Source organism: Pieris napi, chromosome 10 (genome assembly GCF_905475465.1).
Source record: "Pieris napi chromosome 10, ilPieNapi1.2, whole genome shotgun sequence".
In the NCBI taxonomy this organism is placed as follows: Eukaryota; Metazoa; Arthropoda; class Insecta; order Lepidoptera; family Pieridae; genus Pieris; species Pieris napi.
In genome coordinates, this window is record NC_062243.1 from 7,296,111 (window position 1) to 7,319,807 (window position 23,697).

Here is a 23,697-nt window from a genome sequence, read left to right on the forward strand (position 1 = left end):
ATTATTGTCTGTAAATTGTCTATGTCCAAACTTCAATAAAAATCTTGTTCTTCAAACAGATCAATTAAGGAATTTAAAAAAAATATGGAGAAATATTTTGTAAAATCTATTCATTTGACGTTCAAAATAATCGAATTGCTCAGAGACCATATGGACTATTAAGCAAGGTATAATATAAATATTTAATTTATTTACGAATTAACTTCGCAACTAAATTAAGCGAAATTAATTCATTCGAACCGGAAACGTCGTGTGTGATCTCACTATTCGGAAAGTTATCAAAGAGATCTAATATTTCTCGGCTCCCGATATTATCATGCTAATGCCTTTGATATCTTGATAAATTCTATACTTTATTACTAAACTAGTAGGCGACGACTCCCAAACCACTAGTAAAATGAGAGCTTGGTAACAAACGAAATTTCCTATATTACGCTTGTACAGCCATAATGCTTTGTTAAGATTTGCACGGGAATTTTATAATGCAAATGTCAACTAAACCTGTATCTTTTAAATGGTTAGGTTTTAGCAAATTTAGCGATTGGCTTGGACACAAAAAGGGCGGGAAGGACTTGTTCGGTTTTTGAGAGTGTTTTTTGTACAATACTGCGATATCTATTGATTATGAAATATTTGATGTAGGTATAAATTATATTGGATTTTTTAATTGTATGGAATCGCAGCTTATGAACGGATAGAGCAATTATGATGCAGTTTTTGTTAGATGCGTCTGCATCGAAATGGTTCTAAGGTGCAATGTATGAATATCTGTTTAAGTTCTTTGTCTAGCTGCGGCAGAAATCTTATGTTTGACTATTGGACGAGCTACTCTGATGCTGGAGCTCGAAGCTTGTCGGGGTTCAAGGGCTACTGTACTTTTACGCCTCAAGACCTTTTAGGCGAGACCATGCAAATTCTGTTAGATTTATCTGATAAAGTATTTTAAAAGGCACTGATTTAACGCTTTAACGCAATTATTGTATATATAGTAGTTTTGGTAAGTTGAAAATTACAAAATGCATATTTAGTAAAGAGTTCGGCAGTAAAAACTTAGCTCTGAAGTAAACATAAATGAGTCGTTAAAAATTATAAAATTGATCATATAATTAATACTGAGCAGTGAAATAGCTAAATGGGCAGTTACGAGTAGGCCATCCTAAACCTAACCTAACCTAAAACTGCCGAACTAATGGAATAGGCAGTTCAATAAATAGATATTGTAATATAACTGCCTATTTCATCATTTTTACCAGCCAATTATGTACTAGTCTTTTAGTACTCACATTGTAAGAAGAAATAACTTCCCAATTGTTGAAGTTTTTTTTTTTTTTTTTTTCTTCGGTTATTTGCAATCAGCCCCAAGGCTATGAGCAAATTTTTTCTGTGGTGCTGTCATGTGGAGTGACTTCCCATTGGAAGCATCTACTCATCTTCTGTCTAGAGCTACTGCCGGTCTTCTAGCTCTAGAATATGGTGACGTTTTAGTCGACTCACATACTGTCTAATGGTGAGTTGGCGAGCAAGTGTATTCGGGTGACAGCTTAGCCGCTCTTTGTACTTAGCTGCCAGTCTCCGGATTTCTTCTTTGATTGTTCTTATGTTGAGGTGCTCGTGAACTTCGTTGTTTGTAATGTACCAGGGTACTTTTGCAACTGCTCTTAGGATCTTGTTCTGTTGTCGCTGGAGTATGTTTATGTTGGTATCACTTGCGCTGCCCCATAGTTGGAGGCCATATGTCCAAATGGGCTTAAGGATGACTTTATATATAAGAAGTTTGTTATCTAGAGAAAGTTTTGAGTTTCTACCTAGCATCCAGTAAAGGCTGTTGTACTTTAGCTGTAGCTCCTGCTTTTTACATTTGATGTGGTGCCTCCACGTTAATCCACGATCAATGTGTAAGCCAAGATATCTTACATGGTCGCTGTGGGGCAGAATACATTGGTCCAACTTTACAGGTGGGCAGTCTCCTCTTCTAAGGGTGAAGGTCACGTGTACTGACTTCGCGGCACTAGCTTTTATTTTCCATTTTTGCAGCCATTCGTTAACTTTGTCAAGGCCTTTCTGCAAGTCCTCTGATGCAAGTCCTGGGTCTTTATTGCTTGCTAATATAGCGGTGTCGTCTGCAAATGTTGCTGTGGTTATTCCTGGCAATAGCGGCAGGTCAGCAGTGTACAACGTGTAGAGCATGGGCCCGAGAACAGATCCTTGTGGTACCCCGGCATCAATGTTTTGAAATTCCGAAGTGGCGTCACCTTCTTTTACATAAAATATGCGATCCTCTAGGTAAGATTTGAATATTGGAAAGTAAGAGTGGGAAATATTCTGCTTGATCTTACATAGCAGGCCTTTGTGCCAGACCTTGTCAAATGCTTGTTGGATATCCAGAAATGCTGATGAGCAGTATTCCCTTTGTTCTAAGGACTTTCTTATGGCGTCACATACTCTGTGAGCTTGTTCCACTGTGCCATGGTATTGTCTGAAGCCGAATTGATGATCTGGTATTACTTTGCGCTCCACAAGGCTTGGCACAATTCTACGAAGTATTGTCTTTTCCAATACCTTGGAAAGAGTAGGCAACAGACTGATTGGTCGGTAGGATGTTTTTTCGGTCATCAGTTTGCCAGCCTTATAAATCATGATGATTTCTGAGATTTTCCACGCAACTGGGAAGTAGCCTATTCGTAACATAGCATTGAAGAGTATAGTGATGAAGATTATAGCCTTTCTCGGTAGTTCCATCAATACTTCTTTAGTTATCAGGTCGTAACCTGGTGCCTTTTTACTGTCCAGGCATTTGATAGTTTTTATGACTTCTGCAGGCGACACAGGTCTAGGGGGATGATCCATTTGAAGGTCTTGATTTAGAACTTGGTCAACATATTCATCTGATGAGTTGTCCAGTGTTACATTAGGTTTAAAGGAGCTTGTTAGATAGTTCGCAAACAAGTCCGCTTTGTCCTGGCTCGTTCTGGCCCAGCCGTTTTCCTTTTTAATTGGGGCTTTTGATTTGTTAGGTTGGCTACAAGAACGGGTGATTTTCCAGAGCGAATAGTTGCTGGCCTTAGTAGCGGTTAGAGACTCCAACTTTGCTTGCATTGTTAAGTCATTAACATTCTTTATAGCTTCCTTCAATTCTACAATGGCTTTATTAAGGGCTGTCTTGTCTTGTGGATGACGACTCAGTTGCCAAACTCTGCGCAATCTGCGTTTCTCCTGAATCATCATCTTTATTTCCAATGGTATATTTGTGTGCTGGTTTTTGTGTTCAGTAGTAGGCGTGCTTCTCCACGCAGCAGCTTGTATGAGATTAGTAAACTGCACTAGTGCTGTTTCAATTTCCTCTGCTTCTTTAAGTCTGACATTTAGATTAAGGTTTTCATCTATGTGTTCCCTGAAGGAAGGCCAATCAGTTTGCTGGTTATACAATCTTATCGGTCTCTCAACTTCAATTATAGTGGAGCTGACAGTTAATAAGACTGGAGTGTGATCAGATGAACCATCAGCACATGATTCGATCTTCATGTATTGTTTAGAGAGTCCTTTTGTTAGGAAGAAATCGAGGATGTCCGGGATTCGATTGTGATCAGCTGGCCAGTTGGTAGGTTCTGATGGAGCAATTATATTTAGGTGATTTGTATTGATGCTCAACATCAATTGTCTTCCCCTAGTTGTTATTAATCTTGACCCCCAATGCACATGTTTGGAGTTTTAGAAGTAGGGAAGGGTATGACGGGTCTGGGCGTTACTGCATACGATGTTTTGCATTTTCTGAGAAGATTTACTATGGTAATATATATATATTTTTTTACCATAGGAAAGTAGAGATTTAAACGAACTGAAAGCACACCAACTTTTTTAAAAAAGCTGAAATTTTGACGTCAGAATTTTCGATTGAAAATTAGGGTGTTTTTTCGATATTAATTCAAAATAAGGTGAAAAAATAAATATTTTTAATCAAATAAATTACAGTATATTTGGGACATAATAAGGTAAGTTTTCACCAAATTTCGTTTAAAAAAATAAATTTTTGTAAAAGATAAAAATAAAAAACCAAAAACTTGGTTTTTTTAATTTTTCACACCAATTTTGAGGTTATGTGAAAAATGTGTGAATACAAAAGTTTTAGATCTTTTTATTACCTACAACTTTGCCATTTAACTTTCTTCGATAGGACTTTTAGTTTTGCCGGAAATCGAGATAAACCGTTTTTTACCCTTAAACCTCCCCCCCTACCCCTTCCCGACCTCAGATCGACCGTAATTTATTTTTCCTTTCATTTTGATCATATTACCCTGCTTTTCTAATGGGTTTCATCCTACTGTAATTTTTTTTGGTTTCAAAAATTATCGGCACTGGTCTATATTAGGACAGCTTTCGAGTCAATACAGTCGCGATAAAAAGTTTGTTATTTACGAAAATCAGTTAAACGCATTTTTTTTATTATGTATTATAATTAGTTGATATGCTATAATAAAGAAAACTAATGACCCTTAGTAGTGAACCTAGATTTCGTTATGTTTAGTGATAATATAAGTTTTCTTCTTATACATAAGTAGGTGATTAGCATTCTACGTCTGACATGCCCTTTTTTGGGTTTAAGGCATGTCGGTTGCCTCACATTGTTAAATGCTACAACATTGTGAGGAAACCGACATGCAGCATCAGACGAGATGACCATAGGGATGAGAGTCACACGCTACTGCCACTAGACCAACGCCACTCATATTAAAAGTACAATATTTTACCCTACCAACAAATTATTCAATACAGTCACATCGAAAAGTGTAAATATCCACAACGCAACTAAGCATGTATAATGAATTAGAAAAGTCGTTTTTGAGCGGGTGGGCCGATACAGATACTATCTCGATATTCACCGATTCCCTTAATTACCCGTAATGGAGCCGCGAGATAAGACTTCTTTGAAACGCTTATGATTTCAATGCGTGAGGTAAACTGTTGTCTGATACGTCGGGGATTTAATGGATATGGTATGATTACCACAAAATAAATAGGCTTTAGTTGAATTTTATACCATTGCAGCATCTTACATATAATATCCAGGGGCGCTACAATTCCTTATGCAATGTCGGATTTAGAGGTCTCGGGGCAACAAAGGCGTGAAAGGCCCCAAATAACAAGGAAAAAAAAGTCAGTCCAGTTTTCCAATAAATAATTTATAGTCATGATTTTTGTGTTAACTAAACGAATGTTAAATATGTTTGGTAATTAATTGAATTAGGCGTTACTTTGCTAGATCCATTTTAAGCTAATGTAAATTACATTAAATAATTGAAAGAACGCAAATATAGAGTTGATACACGGAATCGAAACCTCCGAGGCTGCGGGCGAGTACTACCACACTCAGTGAGCCATTGGGATACTCAAATTCCCCTCAAGATGGGTAGAAAATTGCAAGTGCTTATCAAGCCAGGGCCTGACTGAATTATACTGAGACTGAGTTTATTGATGAAATATTTAACACGGCAGGTGAATAAAATATCAAAGGAAAAGTTGTTTACTACTGTTTACTAATTTGAAATTGATTTTTTTTAAAGGCTCTTTTGTGGAGGCCCCGCCCATTGCGACAGATTGCATCTGTTTCTTTAATCATCTTTACTTAATCATATTATACACAAACAAAATCAACGATATTTTAATAATGTTTGGGGTACGCTTGTAAAGGTTACACTAGCCCTTATTATGAATAAAATAAATGAATTAAAATTAGATTAATTGTTTTAATACTCAATATTTTAAGTACAAAAGCGTTTAAGGCTTTACACTCTTAAGTAGTCGCCGCTTCGGTGCTTACAATTTTGCGTCGGCTTTATTCAGTACCATATTTCATTCTTCCATACGATTACTTAAATCTTGTTAATGGTACTTAATTAAGACTTTCAAATTCGCCGGTCGAGTGGGCGGCGTTATTTTTTAGAAATAAATGCGCGGGAGTCGACTATTGATTGTAATGTCACAATATTTAGGTCTGCATATGTCGGTTTTTGTGGAAAATAACGTTTTTTAAAGCCAAAATATATACGATATCTATATATAAAAATGAATTACTGTTCGCTTGTCTCGCTAAAACTCGAGAATGGCTACATCGATTTGGCTCATTATGATATTGAAATATTTGTGGAAGTTCAAAGAAAGTTTAAACGATGAGAAACGTGAATAATATAAAAAAAGTTAAACATACTATATATTTTGGTGTATAAATAAATCTTCTACCTATAATATATTTGATAGATAGAAGATTTATTTATAAATGTCGTTGCGGCTTTTTAAGCACAAGTCGGGACCTGACTTGATCTTAAAAACCACTACAAATTATGAAGCGTCTAATCGTATGTTTTGGAAAATTATTATGACAGATAAAAATTTTACTTTATATATTGTTTTATAATATGGTACTGTATAACTCTCATATATACATATTTATAATAACGGTACGTGTCATCGATGCCTATTTTTTTACTATACTATTACTTTTCTAAGCTTAATTACGATTTAATAAATTATATATTTATGCCTTTAATTCAACATTACGTGCTAAATATAAAGTTTTATAATATTAAGTCTATAATAATATATATGTATATATCGCTTGCTAACGACGAATATATATACATATATAAAAAGTCTATATATAAGTTGAAAATCGATGGTATCTCGCTGTTCGATAACACATTTACAAAAACCTTTGAATATTTTCGTAGTTAGCGTTCCATATGAGATTCACTCACCACCTACATGTATACACACAGAAACACATACAGACAGAAAGGTTTACATTAAAAACATTAATGTATATCAATAATTCACACACAGAAAAATATCCTTGCAGCATATATCACTTGAAGACATTTTTAATACTGTTGTTATATTTATAATGAAGTACATACCAGTGTGCGGCATGATGGCGCCAATGTTCCTGAAAAAATCAAGATAATACAATTTATTGTGTTTATTTTTGAATTTTAAACTGATATCGTGTCAGCTATCGTATTAATTTAATTTCTAAGTTTTCACGCAAATGGTCTAAAGTTTTAGGGCTTATGCCTAATCTAACAATCTTTGTGGCGCCCAAAATACTCCTTCTGACATCTATATCACCTGTATTTTGTTTTTGTAGTTTAAGAGTTGACCTTACTTTCGTAATTAATAATAATAAACTTAATTCATAACAAAATATTTACTGCTGGCCCCACACTGATTATGTACCCCCGTCTTGTAGGTTGTGGGTATGAGAGCAGTGTTGGCCTAGTGGTGTGTGAATTTCCACCCTAAGATCGTCAGTCCGAATCACGGCTGTCAATTGAATTTAATTTCTATGTGCACATTCATACGTTGAAAGCAAACATCGTCAGGTAACCAACATGTCTTAAAATCTAAAAATCAACGACCTGTCAGGCACAGAAGATTTCACCTATATTGGGTGGTAGCACCACTGTGGATTATTATTATTTGTTTTGAAGTACTATACTTCTTTTGGCTCGTTAGGGAAATATGATGAGCGCGCACACCGTCACGAAAAACCGACACCCTGAAGTTAGCAACATTTTAGTTTTTTCTATTGTGTAGTTAAGTGTAGTTTTTTTTACAAACGTATAATACATTTTTTTTAAAGATTTGTATCTTGTTACGCCAAAGAAGTATAACTTCTAACGCATGTACATAAGTAGGACATGTTTTTTTTTAAATTATAGTGTATGATGGTATGTTTATTTACGTTCATCTATATGTAAAGGAATAAAAAGATTACCATTTATTAAATTATTTATAAACACTTCATTGCATTAAGAGTACAAATAACTAAATTAGGAATTCAACGGCCTTATTCCCAAGCGATATTCTACGAAATCCTAGTAAGGAAAATCAACCTGGGACACGAAACTCTAGTACTTTTTCGCACGAAATGTAAGCAAGAAGAAAATTACAAATAACGTTATAGAATAGATATTATTAATCAATTAAAAGCAAAAAAAGCATTTATGAATAACAGGACTATTACGCTTATGTTACCTAATGCAACTAAAAACAACCCTAATTATTACTAGTTAGGGTGGAATTTTGTTTCAATTGTCATAATAAATAAATAAACCTTTTTAGGTCTGGGCCTCAGATTTCTGTATCTGTTTCATCATTTGTCAATAGGCAAGTATCAGCCTCCTGTGCCTGATACACGCCGTCGACTTTTTGGGCTTAAGGCAAGCCGGTTTCCTCACGATGTTATCTTTCACCGTGCAAGCGAATGTTAAAAATGCATATAGAAAGAAAGTCCATTGGTCCACAGCTAGGGCAACCTAGGACTTCAGGGATGAGGGTCGCACGCTGAAGCCACTAGGCCAATACTGCTCTGGTAATTGTCATATCCAGAAAAAAAATTGTCAATAATCTGTCCTTGAAAATTTCATTTAAACTCAGAAAATCTGTGGATTTACCACCACCACCTTATAACTCTTAAGCTATTCCGTGAGCAACGCATTTTGTGTGACATTTGAGCATGAAACCACAACAGCTATGATTAAACCCGCCATTACGCGCCGATAACACGCTTAAAACATAATTTATTCAAATTAAAAATACTTATCAAAATATGATGCGGTGATAAATCAGAAATTAAGTGAGTAGGTGCGTGAGGAAAGTGGAAAATCGATGGTATCTCGCTGTTCGATCACCGTGAAAATCAAGAAATTACGAATGAAAATTGTTCCTACACGCAATATTAGTCTTATGGTAATGCTTTAATTATTTTGGGTCATCAAGGTCGTACTACGCTGGAGGATTTAATTCCTTAAGCACTTAGGGTGATATTTAGAAACGCGCCTTCCCCTATGACAAAACGGTATGACAAGGAGGAAGAAGAAATGCTGTCGCGACCATTGCACCCAACCTCCCCTAGCTTTACAAATCAGGATGAATTGACCGATGTGAGTATGGCCCTTGCTGTGCCAAGGTTCATTCCACATCATCATGGGGGGCCGTGATTTCAACGGCTGATCGCGTGGCGGGATGCGGACAATGATACGCTGGTACCGTGTGCTGCCTTGGGTGGAATAACTCATTTCCCCTCGATAAAAAAGGGAGTAGTTCGCGCTAAGTGTAGTTTCTGAATTTTACGCTTTGAGAATTTATGAAGACTAGGGGTATATATATGTAATGGTTTTAGTATGTAATCTTATACTGATCATACATTTGTGGTATGATCACATCCTGTTATAAAAGTTTACAAAAACTAAGTATAAAACAAGCGGAAACTATCTATTTATTCTGGAAGAGAGCGGATCAATTTTAAAGGACAATATTTCTTGTATGAAAGGGAAAATTTTCTTATGGTGAGTGTGTATAAAGGATTGTAATATGAAGTCCGAACCTTAAAAAAACATAATATGTGTTTACGTAAACACATTGTAATTAAACACACAAAATTGTTTCACTAACAATAAAATTTATAATATTAACAAATACTAAAAGGATGCAAAACTTACATGCAATTGCTTATATTAACAAACATATTGAATATTCATAAGCTTTTAAGCATATACAAAAGGCTTTTTTAAACCTATGCTGAACAAAATTCGATATATAGATCATATTGCTAAGCAATAATATTAATATATTCTATATATAACCTTTGTAAAGAGTATATTAGTTTTATACTCTGTGCTTAGATTTCTATCTGTAATAGTATATATTAGGTCCTTACATATGAAATTGGCGTTTTACGTTTTGGCCACTTTGACCTCAAATATCTCCTCTTTGGTTAAGAATTCCAAATTAAAATTTGTTCAGCTATTTACTCATGTATTTGTGCTTCGATGACCGTCATACATTTGTTTTTTTCTTCTGTTTTTTTCTGTTTACGTCACTCATTTTACAAAATGGAAAACTTAAAGTATCGCATTATTTACGAGTGCGAGTTCCGCCGTGGCACTAGTGCTGCGGAAACGACTCGAAGGGTGAATGATGTGTATGGCGGTCATGTTGCAAAAGAAAACACAGTTCGTTGTTGGTTCCAACGTTTTCGTTCTGGAAATTTCGACCTGCAGAACAAGCCCCGTGGACGGCCTGAGATCCAAGTTGATAATGAAGTATTGAAGGCTATTGAGGAAGCGGATCCATCGCAAACCACGTCCGAGTTAGCTGCAGGCTGCGGTGTTAGTGATAAAACTGTTTTAATTCACTTGAAGCAAGTTGGGAAGATTAAAAAGCTTGAAAGATGGGTACCTCACGAATTGACTGAAGCAAACCGGCAAACGCGCGTCGACTGCTGCGTTACATTACTGAACCGGCACAATAATGAAGGTATTTTAAACCGAATCATTACCTGAATTGAAAAATGGATTCTTTACGATAATCGGAAGCGCTCAGCGCAATGTTTGGATCCTGGCCAGCCAGCCAAATCCTGCCCCAAGCGAAAATTAACCCCAAAAAAATTACTTGTAAGTTTGGTGGACTAGTGCCGGTATTGTTCATTGCAGTTTTCTCAAATCTGGCCAGACTATTACGGCTGATGTCTATTGTCAGCAATTGCAAACCATGATGGAAAAGCTAGCGGCTAAACCACCTATTCTGGTCAATCGCTCCACGCCACTGCTACTTCACGACAACGCTAGACCACACACTGCACAACAGACGGCTACCAAATTAGAAGAGCTTCAATTGGAATATCTAAGACATCCTCCGTACTCCCCGGACCTTGCTCCAATAGATTACCATTTTTTTCGAAATTTGTACAACTTCTTGCAAGGGAAAAAATTTAACTCTGATGGGGCAGTCCAAATCGCCTTCACAGATTTTATCGATTCCCGTCCGACTGTTTTTTTTTAGTAAAGGGATCAATGAACTACCTATGAGATGGAAAAAGTGCATAGAAAACAATGGTTCATACTTTGATTAATTAAATATATTATATTTAAAAATATTCGACTTTTTGTTCCTCCCATACAAAACGCCAATTTCATATGTAAGGACCTAATATTAAGCTTGTCTTTTCTGACTTCACAACTCCGAGAAGAGGTTTACAATTTGACGTTTTTTAGCTATTCAACAAAAAACCCAAAGCTTAGATATGAAAATGTATAGAGTTGCGTGCTTTAGTGACCTAACGATTTGTATAATATTATGCTAATCACGATGTAATTGTGATACGCTCGCGTTAATACAAGGGCTGCGTTATGCTTAAATTGAATTATACATTTACACGGCAATATCGTGGACCGTTAGTATCTCTGCATTAACCAAAAATAGATAGAGATTGGAAGAGGCTCTATTGGAATTTATTACTAATATCGTCCTATTGACTCACCGGTATTTTTTGTATGGGATCTAAACGACCAGGCCACTTTAATAAGGGGATTGCATTAGTGTTGCTGACCTTTGAGGGAGTGGTACGCGCTTTTCTTAAAGTCATATCTTACTTGGCACCTGGGTTCATAAAGAGGTGATGCGCAGCAGAAAGTTATTGAAAAGCTCTGTGTTGTGGAACGCCAGACGTCGAGGTGCAAGTAAAACAAAGTATTATTGTATTTATCCATTCCGTGATTATTTAGTGAAGATCGTGTTTTGTTCTTTTCACATCTTCAACCTTAACATTTGTTTCAGCCTTATGTCAATTTTGTTTGACAATTGAAGATGTTATAAAATATATGAAAAACAAAAATTTAAAACTGTATAATCGTTCTGCTTCAACGTTGTGTTATTTTGCCTAATTAATGTTAGAAATCGAAATAAAAGGTTAATCTATCGGCAGACCACCGGGAAACGGATGACAGAACTAAATTATACGCTCAAAAGATTCATTAGTTAAATGGGTTCTGTATGTTTGTAAGTAAAACTTACGCATTCAAAAATGTTTGCATTATTAGCTTTTACACAAACAAATGTAAGTACCAACTTGTTTGAGTATTTGCTGTAAATAAATTATACTTAGGATGAAATACAAAGACTTGTGTGAAGCCTAAGGAAAAGTCTAGTATAGTTTTAATAATTTCACGTACGAAAATGATTACGGGTACAAAATAAATACATGAATATTTATATCAAAACATAAGTCGTCAAATAGCTTTTAATTTTTCTCTATTTATCTGTTGTGGTTTCTTAATTCTATTAAGAAATCTCATACAAAAAATAAGCTTTATTTAACTGCAAAGCTTATGTCAAAATAACCCGCAGTTCCCGTTGACATCTCTATTCTACAAAGTCCCCCGTAATTACGTCACTCTAAACAAACACGGATCTCGAATAAGGGTGTTGGGAGTAAAAAAAACAAGTGAATTGATTAGCATACGACACCTCCGGACCTCCCAGGGTTCAATTAAAGCCCTTGTAGTTTCGCGTGCGCCTCCATTATCGCGATTGAGACTTTACTAGGCCTTTTGCGATTTAGACGCGATTCCGATGCGATTTAAAATTGATCCGATCTTAAAAGATAAAAAGTTAATGAAAATATAAAACAGAATATTTATATTTATCTAAATTAAATGTTTAAGTTTCTTATACTTTTCGAACTAGCTGAAATATAAAAAAGTATTTATGTAAATGATATTTCAACACTAGCACGTAAGAATTTTATGCGTTTTTTATTGCTTCCATGTATTTAATCTAATGTAAATAGCAATAAATAAGTGTCTGCATGAACAAATTACTTATATTTATATTTTGATTACCACTGCTTTCCGATTCTGTAACTCACTTAACAATAAACTACAAGCTCCCACGTTATCAGAATGCCAAGTCGTAAAATGACTGCTTCACGACTGATTTGAGCGCGACCGCCGCTGCGAAAACCGCAGTGAGAGTTCGAAAAGTGAGTTACAGAATCGCAAGGCTGTTCCTGTCTTCTCTAATTGTCCCTTTAGGGATAGCATTTCCGAAAATCTTTTTACTGTCGAAATGTGCGGCGTTGATTAACTAATTGTTTGAAAAAAAGTTTATATGTATTATGTCTTAGAGAAACGTGTTATTTCTTTTATAGTCCTAATCAACAAAGTTCCTATACGTATATAGAATGTGTATTAGAACGCGTATTTTACAAATATTTTCCTTAAACGTGCAATAATTTTGCGCCAAGTAAGCAACCTTGACTGAGGTTGGATATAGAGTTTTTTTTTCTTAAAGTTATTTACGGTCTATAAAATATTTCACATTTGATAACATCAATGATAAATTTAAATTACGAACACCAGTGAATAGAATTTATGCATAAATATTTCAAACATTAATTTTAATTAAGATAAATGAATGGGCGTTTACGCACTGCGGCAACGCCTATTTGATAAAAAATACAATTCAAGGAATCAGAAGCTTTTATGAGCATTATATGTATAATGTATATTCTGTCAAAACAGAACATAAATTCAACGAAATAAATGTATCCATATTATGTGCTAATCAAAATTTTAATAAATAGAAAATTTGAATGATAGTGGAATTGATTTAAATTTTTACGATGAAACAGGTGATTTAGTAAATTGTGTGTGAAAAAAGCGGATATTGAAACCATAATTTATATGAAGAGTAAATTAATATTTTGTGAATATAAAAACGTAATTCATTCATAAATGTTGTATGGGTTTAGAAGACAAGGTTTAGCGGTCATTGACCTATATGTGTTTTGAATCATATAGGAATAGAAGGTATTTTGTTATACATACATTTAATAATGGTTAGAAAATTTTATTCCTATCGAAAGATAGAATCCAAAATTTCTAGTTATAAGCTAAGATAGGTGTATATATATATATAGTATATAGGAGGAAGGTGTCGTGAAAAACTAAAAAACTCAGCAGCTAAGTGAAATATTATTAAATAAACAAATCACAAATTACACCATTAAAAAGGATTTATATAATTTAAATACGATGTTCACAGTAGCTATATTTTTTGCTGTCACGTGTTTATATAAAGTTATTTATCTAGTTGAGAGTTAAATTAATAATTGGGTTTCTCTGATAACAAGTCTGAACGCCATTTAAACACATTAATGGTTGAATATATCTTCATTTAACTCGAGTTGTGCGACTAAATTTAACAGTGCGTGCACTCACACCGAAGTGTAACGGACATGAACTTCACAAAATATATAAATGTAGAATATATTAATCAGCAATTGTTGATGGTATTATGTTTGATAAAACAAAATACAACAGCAGATATTATGATACCATATTTATAAGTGTTTAATTAGACGGGGCCAGCTTATATTAACTTTCCAATTCGGTCATTCAGTTAGGTCATTGAGTAGAAAATTTGTAAAGAAGTTATCTCATCACCAAGTGCCAATTAAATGGTGTGGTACGGTGCAGTGTAATTGAGGACCGTTCGCATGTCAAGATAAAGATAGCAACACCGAGCCAAAGATTTGCATTTATGCGCCACACAGCGCGACCACCACGGACGTATTAGCCAATAGAATTCCAGTTCAGACAGGCTTTGTTAAGGTAAACAATAAATTAAATTAGAACTATGCTATATTTATCTTTTTATAACCAAACGGTCATAAAGACACTACATTATTATTGAACAATTTTGATCTTATACTGACTCGGAGGCAAAGAAATTAATCCAATCAAATTTGTGATGAAGTCATCTTGCTATAGAAGTGCCAATTAAACGGTACGGTACAGTGTAATTGAGGATTCGCATGTCGAGATAAAGATAGCAACACCGCACTGGAGATTTGCATTTATGCGCCACACAGAGCGACCACCTCACAGAAATATAAGCCAATAAGGATCCAGCTCTTCTTAGTTTTGCTAACAATGTACTTTAAGTTCTGTTTTAAGTCTTATTGTATCTATTGCGGTCTAACTTCGGAATATACCTTATTTATTAGGATAATAGGGATTGGTATTATATTTCGTAACTGATACCTTTCACAACTTTTAATATTAACTAGCTCACCTCGCGAACTTCGTTTCGCCTTAATATGTTTTTTTTACTTAGCCTACCTTTTTTGTAGCTACATACCAATATATTAATTATTATATTATTGAAAAAAACTAAATTTTTAATTTTTGTATACTTTTCCAATTTTTCTATATAAAATCCTCAGACTTCAAGTAATAAATATATAAAAAATACTCAAATTGGTCCGTCTTCGAGTTTTGTGATTAATTATTATTATTATAGATTTATGAATAAAATAGACTTGTAATAACCATAGATTCTAAAGATAGTTTAGGTTTTTAAACTAAAACTTTTGTTTTATACTGTGTATTTTTTCATAGTCTATGTTGTCTTTGCTATCTTTTCTATGGTAGAGGATGTCAATGTCATATGAAATAAATACTTGGTACCATAAAAAATACATGATTAGCTTTTACTGAGTTTAAATGTCATCTTTTGAAATATACCATAGAACTAATTGCAGTCAAAAACCTCAAAATAAAAAAGAGGTGTTAAAACCTCGCGTGTCTGAAATAATGAGATGTTGATGAGTGAGTTCAATTTTACACCCAATTTTCGCACCTTACAACCGACGCCCTATAATTGTGTAATTACTTTTTTATATCAACGTGTATTTTGTCTTCGTCTCACCTAAGCTAACAGAATGAGATAAGTACTTCTGTACAGTTTCTAGATTTTCAATATGTTGGTTAAATACTGTATTTTGGAGCCTGCTATGTAGGCAATAAGGTCTTCGATGTTTCAATGGTATGGTTAGCCCGCGGCTTTGGTCGGCTTTCTCTGTCAACAGCGCAATTGCGCTAATTTGAATAAATTAAGTGAAGAGGTGTTAATGAACCGTATTTAGGGATACTCAAGGTTGCAGAAAAATAAGTGAGAATGGTCAGAAATTGTTTGAAAATATTACTTGGAAGTGTAAGTGGCACAAATTACGAGGTAATTGAGAATTATTGGCAAAACAAAATTTTAGGTTCTTACAATGTTATATTCAAAAAAGAATTTATCGCCATTTAAAGGTCCTGATTATGAAGTGCGTAAAATCAAAAGCACATTCACCAATATCCAACACATGAAATAGTAAATTATCATATATGGAAATTGTATGTTGTGTAAGTAAAATGGACGAATAATTTAAAAAAAAATCTCATTTCTTGATGCGTAAAAGATCAATATTATTTTTATCAGCAACGAAATCATTAACCATGTGCGAACTTAAATTAACTTTTAAATAGTGCTTAGTTAGACAAAATATCTAACATTTGCAAAGTAAATTATACAAACGTAAAAATAGCTCTTGTAACCTTAAATAAAATTTAATATATTCGAATACCACATGCAACTAAACGCATCTAGAAATTTCCTAATTAGCTGAACTTTTTTAAATTCCTTTAAACATCGGAAAATGTGTGAAGGGGTGGTATTTACATATTCGTGCCACATGAAAGTTGATACACCTTGTTTAGGCTAAATTTTAATGAATTCGCACTAAATTTATACGGTGACTTTGATTTTCTGTTGTTTTTACGTCAAAAGTATGTAAACAATGGCTTTATAACATGCTCTGTGATCGCTGGCTTAATCGTGGTACACGTTTTTAGAATTTCCTTAAGTGTTTTAATATTAAATTGCGTTTATAAAGGTGATATTATATAATAACTAGCAGACCGACCAAGCGTTGCTGTGGCTAAGGTTTTTGTTATATTACATAGTAGCAAACTATTCAAGGGAAACGGTAGGAGAACGCCAGTCATGTGGACCACCATGCTTTTTTGTTGGTTTTTTTGAAACGTTGGTACTTTCAACACAGCGCCATCTGTTAGAATTGTGACTATCAAATAATAAACAAATATTTTGCAATAAAATAATATTGCGGCTATAAATTGAGATGTAAGCTATCCTATCTTGTTAAGTATAAGTTGGATCAAAGTACACACGGTGTGCAAATTTTATTGATATCGGTTCGGTAGTTTAGGAGTCCATAGCGGACAAACAACGTGACACGTAATTTATATATATATAAAGATAGGTGAATTAGCTGTGTTGTACATATTACAATGGCGGAGGTGGATTAATTTGGCGGATTAAACATAATTAAAAGTTTTTATATAAAAATGAAAGCTCAAAAAATGACCATCATGAAATATCATGGTCAGATCAGATATATTGATAAAATTAAGAGCTGAGTTACGTCATAAAAACCTACTTGGATTATTTTAATTCGATTCGATAATATCTTTTGTTTTATGGATAGCTATAAAATGCATTGCATAAGTTGAATCAGATTAACTGTATCTTATTAATTTAAAGAGCATAATATAAGGACTTTATGTAATACTGAGAATAGAGAATAGTTCTAGAAGGTTGGAGGATTTAAGACCTTTTTAAATTCGTAAGTTTTGTTTCAAGAACAATAAAGTAAAGACGCAATTGCTACAAATTCCTTATTGTGCAGAACTTTATTATAATTCATTATAAATCCTTCTATTAAAGTTTTGGTATACAAAGACAAAAAAAACCTATGGTATCTGCTCAAGCGTGCTGTTTTTTTCCTAATTTTTTATGGGGCAATAGATCTCAAATAAAGATGGCTGGCATTTGACATTTGCATGGTCAAAGTTCAAGCTTTGGCGATATAATATAGAAGGACAACAATAAAATAAATAGAGGAAAACAATTTTAAAACAAAATCAAATATGTTACATAAAGTGGATATTTATACATAACCTTAATTAATGTGTGAATTATCATAGTGTAATAACCTTTTAATGACTATTACTAATTATGTATTTGCAATATAGGTAGAACCCAAGCTTAAGACTTGTGTACATAGGTACCACGATAAATTGAACCTATAAAACCCTAATCTTTTATAGATTGCGTTTATATTTAAATTGTGAAACACCAGCCCTGCGATTCTGTAACTCACCTTTCGAACTCACACAGCGGTTTTCGCATCGGCGGTCGCTCTCAAATCAGTCGTGAAGCAGTCATTTTATGATTTGACATTCTGAAAAGGTGGGAGCTTGTAGTTTATTGTTTATCAGAATGCCAAATGCTGTGTGAGTTCGAAAGGTGAGTTACAGAATCGCAGGGCTGAACGTAAGCATAGTTTAAAATTTAAACAGAAAATATAAATGGGAATAATATTTTAACAGAAAATGTAAATGGGGATAATATTTTAACTTTTGATTGCACAATAAAACAGTTGACGTCATTTCTTATCAACTTTAAATTTAATTTAGGCTCAACTTAAAACTGGGATCATGCAATGTTTAATATATATTTATTAGTTTTTAACACGAAAGCTTTATATAAAAATAAGTCGATACCGGCCTACCGTATTTATTATGAAAACACGATCAAAATGTTTTTTTTATTCTTCTAGCATTAGTAAGAGGTTTTAATATGTAAGTAGTTCTTACAGCAGTCTTGGCGTAGCGGCGTATCTTTTTATGTGCGCATTTAACACTTGCTTGTACGTTAAAGGAAACAATCGTCAGTGTGTGTCAGGCACTGGAAGCCAAATGTGACCAAGAGTTGTTTCACCACTTGTGTTTTTTAATGTAAAGCATTAATATCATTTCTTATATTAAATTATAATAATATATAGCAGTGTTGGCCTAGTGGTTTCAGTGTGCGACTCTCATTCCTGGTGCCAGACTCGATGCCTGGCTGTGCACCTACGACCAATGGACTTCCTTTCTATGTGCGCATTTAACATTCGCAAAGGAAAACATCGTGAGGAAACCGTCGTGCCTTAGGACCCAAAAAGACGACGGCGTGTGTCAGGCACAGGAGGCTCATCACCTACTTGCCTATTAGATTGACAAATGATCATGAAGAGATTTAGAAGAGTCCAATTAGGGTTTTAGCGCCACTGATTGATTTATTTTAATAATATATGTACGAATTGAAAGATGTATATATATATATATGTATATTTTTGTTTTTAAACCCATTTTGCATTCTCTCAACAAAATAACTTCGCATCTAGTTTATCTATATATTGTATGTAAAATCACATTATATGGAAACTATCAAGTAATCAGCCTAACCAGCCTTCATACCACGACTAACAACACATGCGATAAAGAAGAATAGGTTTATTTAATATGAAATCCGGAAGTCGATCTATTCCACTGTATATTAATGTGACTAAATAAATTACTATACCTATTCATTCAATTTCATTAAATAAAAATAATATAAAACAAATTATATCTACTTCGTATATTTGTAACAATTGAACTCCCAGTTGTTACTAATCAATGTTACTACTTTGATAGTGCACAAAACAAATCCGGTAATTTCATTAAATCCAATGGAAGCCAACCCGATGACAATAAGCAAATATTTCTTTGTCCTATGCAACAAAGAACTATTTAAAAATATTTCCATTTGTATACATATCATTTTTGATGCAGGGTGATAAAATAGCCGCGAAATGACGTGAGAAAATATGATAAAAGGAATACTTCATCTATATTACGTCGAAAATGACAAAGAAATTGTTATTATCTGCTCATAATTATGTTTGATTAAGACAAGGCTTTCAGCTTTACAATACAGGCCTACCCCGGTTTCACTAATTATACTTCTTACTTTAAACAGCGCCAAGCCAAAAAAAATTGTGGCGATACCATCTTATATCACAGATTTCCATAGTTGCTCTCACTATGAAATCGATTTTCGTTTAGTTCTTATAATTTAATTGTTTTATTTAATTTTTGTATTATCTCTTCGTGTATGTTATGTATAGGTTTGCCTATAAAGGTGATATCAGACGGTTCACTCGGATGATTGTTCACTCGAGTGAATGCTTCAGTTTTTTTCATTCTATGTTCACACGGCTTAGACGAAATGATACAGAAATGAACATTCATTGTTTTTTCTTTTAAATATGTCATCGAATGAAGTTGTACGTCTTGGAATTAGTTTAATTTGTGATCATTTAATCAAAGAATTGACAAAAAAGAAGCAAAGAAAACGTCGACGGTGGTGGGTGCGACCATGGATTGAAAGAAGAAATTTATTTAAAAAAAAAAGTAATTTATTTTGATCGTTCCACTTGAACACCATTTTGCCGCATGAAAACAATATAATAACACACAGAAAAAAAAAAGTTATAACTTCGTCGACAACGTGATGTCCGTCTCCGTCTAAGTCCGTGAATCCGAATGAACGTTCACTCAGTGTTCAGACCGTTCATTTCTCGTTCATTCGGAGTGGGAATGAAAGATACCGGATGCCAATATAGGTGATATCAGACGGTTCATTTTTTGTTCATTTTCACCTTTCATTCGGTACATTTCACTCGAAATGAAATGTCTGAACAAAAAATGAAACACGAGTGCCGAATGAATTCATTAGTGAACCGATCCAACAGTGTTGGATATTGGCATCCGGTATCTTTCATTCCCACTCCGAATGAACGAGAAATGAACGGTCTGAACACTGAGAGAACGTTCATTCGGATTCGGCCATTTTGTTTCGAGTTCTGTAGCCGACGGACATCACGTTGTCGACCAAGTTATAACTTTTTTTTAACTTTTCTTCTAATTTACTTTCATCCATTCGAAGATGATTACAATATGAATCAGGATCTTCAACGGCTAGTTCTCTCAACAATATATTGGAAGCTCCTAATAAATTTCTTCTTTCAATCCATGGTCGTACCCACCACCGTCGACGTTTTCTTTGCTTCTTTTTTGTCAACTCTTTGATTAAATGATCACAAATTAAACTAATTCCAAGACGTACGACTTCATTCGATGACATATTTAAAAGGAAGAACAATGAATGTTCATTTCTGTATCATTTCGTCTAAGCCGTGTGAACATAGAATGAAAAAAAATGAAGCATTCACTCGAGTGAACAATCATTCGAGTGAACCGTCTGATATCACCTTATCCAACACTGTTGGATCGGTTCACTAATGAATTCATTCGGCACTCGTGTTTCATTTTTTGTTCAGACATTTCATTTCGAGTGAAATGTACCGAATGAAAGGTGAAAATGAACAAAAAATGAACCGTCTGATATCACCTTAAGCGCTTGTCACATTGAAATAATTATTTTATTTTTCTTTTACCAATGTATCAGTCAGAGCGTTGCCAAGTTTTTATATAAATAAATTTCTGTATTTGTTTTGTGATCTTTTTTCTAATAGGTAATTAGGTAATCAGCCTTCTGTGCACGCCGTCGACAAGGTGTGCCAGTTTCCTCGCGTTATTTCCTTCACTGCACGAGCGAACATTAAATGCTCCCATTGACAGAAAGTCCCTTGGTTCACAGCCAGGTGACAGCCCACGATCTCAAGAACGAGAGTCGCTGGAGCCAACACTTTTGTTGCTACTAGGCAAGATAATTACAATTTTAAGTGTGCAATATTCGTGCAATGCGCATTAAAACTATTATTATTAATATAGTCTTACATTTTAACTTAGGTTGGACACTGGGTGGCCCAATAAACGACTTGACTGGAGATTTGGTGTAGTATTTGATGTAAGCTTATTCAATGAAGCTTTAAATCACATATGTGTGTGCTCTGTTTAAAATTTTATACCAAGTATAGTTTTGTTTCGAAATTATAATTTGTAAGACGAAACTTAAAGAAAGCTTTGTCGAATTTAGTACTGCATATTTTTAGGTTTAAGACCTATGTATTGTACCTCAGATTGTACCTCAAAGACAACTACTAACCTAACCTTATATTTCACATGTGCTCCATACCTAATAAAAAGCTCACTATTTTAGGATATGTCCGCTGTCAAACCAACAAGTTTATTACGTGTTACCATTTACAAAGCGGGCCGTATTAGGTGTCCACACATCTTTAATTTCTTGCTTGTTAGCGTTGTAATTAAAATGATTAGCTTAGTTCATAAAAAAGAAATTAATTCGGATTTTTATTTCTTTTATCCGCATCACCAGAGATTTAATTTCCGGGGTAAGGCGTTCTGATATTATTAAGTAATAAACAATCAGGAGCTTTTATGTGATTCTGTCATGGTGGGCATGTTTTTGTTAAATCATTGTTTTAAAGGCATAGCTTTCTGTATCTCATAAGTTTCGTAGAATTTTGGGTTTCAGACATGCCATGAAATTAAGACGTGTTATACGAATATATTTCTTTATTGCGCAAAAATGTTCTTAGACGGGTTTTGAACGAACGACTCAAAGGATTTAGATTCCCACATTTATCCACTAGACCACTGCACTAAAAATGTATTTAAAACAGATTTATGGATGTGGTTTTATCTGAGACTTTATTATTAAATTATAAATTATGTCCTAGGAACAAGAAAATGAATAATGGGATAATATGTTAGGAATTATCTGAATTATTTTCAAATCGGTTCGTTTACTTTTAACGGTGAAAATATTTCCATAGATATATAAGATAAATTCTTATTATTTACAAACTTAATCTAGTAGATTTGAAACATCCAAAGCGCTATCTAAAGTTGCGTTGATGTCTTTTCTTACGGGATTTTAACAAATAATAATTATAGAGTGTTTGACAGGTTTATTTGATTGAAAAATATATTATTTGTATTAAAAATAATAATTATTATTAACTTAACTACAATTACGTGTAAAAATAAGAGTATAGAGTAAATTAATACAAATTTATATTAGAACCATTATATCTATTATTTAACAATTTGTTTATAATAATCGGAGAAATTTAGAATAATTATTAGAATTATATCATACTGTTGTAACAAAATATTATTAAATTTTAAATTTCTTACCTTATTCAGATGAAGATTCTCAAAACCTCTAAAATAACATTCATTACATAAAAGTCTTTAGTCACTACACCACACTTCACAGTAGAAAACAATGTATGTAAAAATAGAATACAATTTTGGGTAAGATTTTTAATTAAATCGAATTCAATATAGAACCTCTGTTCCAAGTGTCCAATGGAAACGTAATTTTATAACTTCGAAAATGGAATTCGAATTTCAAAACTTGGAAAATCAGTCCATACGCGTGATCGTGACGAAGCGCGGAACGCTTGTAACGGTAGAACCGTATCTGAGCCCCGCCTACGGAACGGAGGGGACCGATACACCTCTTAGCTTCTTCACACTTCCCCGTAATAGAACAACCAGTCTTATTGACCTCCCCTTCTGCCCCAACAAGTACAAAAACAGACACCCGCAGTGCGTTTACTTCGTACATCATAGATCTAGATATTTTGGTCGCTTCAAAAGCTTTTATTCGCGTTGTATTGGATTTGTATCTTTATGTTAACGGCATAAGGTATATATTTAATAATTCATTTAAGAGTAGCGCATCTGGGCGGGATGATAGACCCTTATAAAATTTAATACGGTAGGTATGTTTGCGTTTTCTATTAGGGTGCGGGGTGGATTGAGAAAATCGTTTGGCTTATTAAAAGGGAGTTTATCTATTCGAGAAGGAAGTAATTTTTACAATGTCTTAAGTTGATAAGTGATATTGTATGTAACACGTACCTACTATATTTAAATAGTTCCTAACACGATTTTTTTATAAATTCTTCTTTTGGTTAAAAAATATTAGTAATTTATGATGATAAGTTTTTGTTTAATATTTAAATTTACTTTATATTTTAGTAAAAACATCTCGCTATTCTGTAGTAGTAGGTTGATATTATTAATACGTATATATACACTTTATTATTAAGGAATTACTTATACAAAACAACAATTTATTCTGAAGCTATTTAAGTGTTTAAAGTTTCTAAACGCTAAAAAGATAATAATCGATTAATTCTTTGCAATAATA

The 23,697-nt window shown here is 33.8% G+C and overlaps 1 protein-coding gene across 1 annotated transcript in view; it reads right to left on the minus strand.

The window, feature by feature from the left end:
• The window catches only part of LOC125053159, a 49,957-nt gene extending 27,026 nt beyond the window's left edge, over positions 1-22,931 (minus strand). The window contains exons 1-2 of the mRNA XM_047654391.1: positions 22,674-22,931; positions 6,909-6,937 (exon numbers count right to left, since the gene is read on the minus strand). Coding sequence (XP_047510347.1) covers positions 6,909-6,921 — 13 coding nt within the window. The 5' untranslated portion in view covers positions 6,922-6,937; positions 22,674-22,931. The remainder of the gene's footprint in view (positions 1-6,908; positions 6,938-22,673) is intronic.
• Positions 22,932-23,697: the final 766 nt, after the last annotated feature.